At 38.5% G+C, this 2,151-nt stretch overlaps 1 protein-coding gene across 1 annotated transcript in view; it reads right to left on the bottom strand.

The window, feature by feature from the left end:
* LOC101852140 (calcium/calmodulin-dependent protein kinase type 1) overlaps positions 1-2,151 on the bottom strand; it is a gene marked incomplete at its 5' end in the record, with an annotated part of 97,036 nt that overhangs the window by 76,787 nt on the left and 18,098 nt on the right. Inside the window, 1 exon segment of the mRNA XM_013090414.2 lies at positions 1,236-1,374. Coding sequence (XP_012945868.2) covers positions 1,236-1,374 — 139 coding nt within the window.

Genomic DNA, 2,151 nt, shown 5'->3' with positions numbered 1-2,151 from the left:
CCCCCCTCTATCTCTCTCTCTCTTTCTCCGTTTACACTCACGGAGCAGACACAGAGAAATGCTCTTTCTATATATTATTATAAGTGCGTTATAGACCATACTCTGCTCTACTTGTTGCTATTTTATTCAAGACCATTATTTCCATTTCTAGTTGATGGATGGCCTATGGACAGCGAAATGATACTGTCTGGAAGCAAAATCTTAGAGCTCTCGAGGAACCCCGCCCCCTCTCCTTCACACGCACACACACACAAACACACACACACACACACGCATACACACATACGCACACACCCACATACACACGACCACACACATACACAACAACAATTACACACACATAAATACACAACCATAAACACAAACGCACCCGCACGTGCATAAAAACCAACTTACATCACCAAAACCTGCTCATGTTTTCCTCTTTTCCACAAGTAGATTCTGTATTATTAGTATCTCTCCTCTGATCTTACTGAATTGTCCCTTCACTTAAGAACGTGCATTATAAAACCATAGAAAGAAACTAGTGATGAATGTAAAGGAACAAATGAAATGAAGGTTGTGAAAAACATGTATCGTACGCGAAAGAATTAATACGTTCTCTCCCAACCCCTAAGCCCGAATTGAGTCTTTAGGACGAGTAAAGAGTGTGTGGAAAAGAGCAGATACTGGAGAGAGAGAGAGAGAGAGAGAGAGAGAGAGAGAGAGAGAGAGAGAGAGAGAGAGAGAGGGGGGGGGGATAGAGAGAGCAAGAGAGAGCAAGAGAGACACAGAGAGAGAAAGAGAGAGGATTTTGATAGATCTTAATAGATAGATAAATAGATAGATAGATCGATAGATAACCAAACAGAAACATGGGAAGGAAATGGTGACTGGTGTAAAGGAATGATTTGAAATAAAAAGCGTGAAAAACGTTTATTGTGCGCACAAGAATATCAACATTATAATAAACAGACAGATCGACGGGCAGATCGACAGAAACACAAACAATAAACTATTACTTAAAGAATACCAGTATTCGTTCTGCTGAAGTTCTTCAGCCGCTTCCGCCCCCACCCCCCTCAAAATAATACATTAACACATGTACAAATAAAGAAAAAGATAATGAATAATACAGCAATTTAAAAAATACAGCAGAATTAAATGACTAAATACACAACTATTGTTAAAAAACAAGTAAAAGGAAGACGACAAATTGCAAGGAAAAAAAAAAGAAGAAAAGTGGTGAACCCTACCTTCAGATCTCTGTGGACCACGCCTCTGTCGTGCATATAATCCACTGCCTCGAGAACCTGTCGTATCAGGTGACTGGCATCCTTCTCTGTGTAGCTGCCTTTCTCCACAATACGATCGAAGAGCTCGCCACCCGTTACCCTGAGCACAAAGACAGTAGTAATCATAGAGAGATGTCATACAAGGAGCACAGGGGTAGAGTTTCACAGGAAAAGAATAAGAATAACCTGATTCTGGGACGGTGCGAGTTGGAGACTTCAGACATAATGAGACATGAGGGGCTAAGGTAGATATATACACTGGTAAGAAGATAAATAGATATAAAAATAGAGTGAGAAGATAGAAAGATAGATAATAAAATAATAATAATAATACTCGTATATAACATTTATATAGCGCACTTCCAAAAAAGTAGCTCAATGCGCTTTATATTGGATACCCATTAAAAAAACCAACCCCTTTCTTACTACTTCCTTTCTTCTCATGCAATATATATTAATGCACACACACACACACACACACAAACACACACACACATACACACACAAACATACACACACACACACACACACACACAGACTATTTTCATCCAGATATAGGAACAGAACAACTATAATGAAAAATAACGTTAAAGCTTTATGAAGGATAGGCCTGTAGGAACAGAAAATGTTTAAGGTGTCCTTTGAAGCTATCTAGTGTTTTTATTTGTCTTAGTTTCATGGGTAATCTGTTCCACATAAATGGACCAAGATATGAAAAAAGATCTCTCTCCATATGATTTGTATGATTTTACAGGTCTGATATCAATAATACACAGATAGAGAGATAGATAAATAGATAGATAGACAAATAGAGAGAAGGAGATAGATAGACAGAGAAAAAAAGAGAGAGAGAGGGAGAGGGAGAGGGACAGAGAGA

This window comes from Aplysia californica, unplaced genomic scaffold, assembly GCF_000002075.1.
Source record: "Aplysia californica isolate F4 #8 unplaced genomic scaffold, AplCal3.0 scaffold01267, whole genome shotgun sequence".
Classification (NCBI taxonomy): Eukaryota; Metazoa; Mollusca; class Gastropoda; order Aplysiida; family Aplysiidae; genus Aplysia; species Aplysia californica.
The sequence above is the reverse complement of the archived record's forward strand: the minus strand, read 5'-3'. Positions and strand labels throughout refer to the sequence as shown.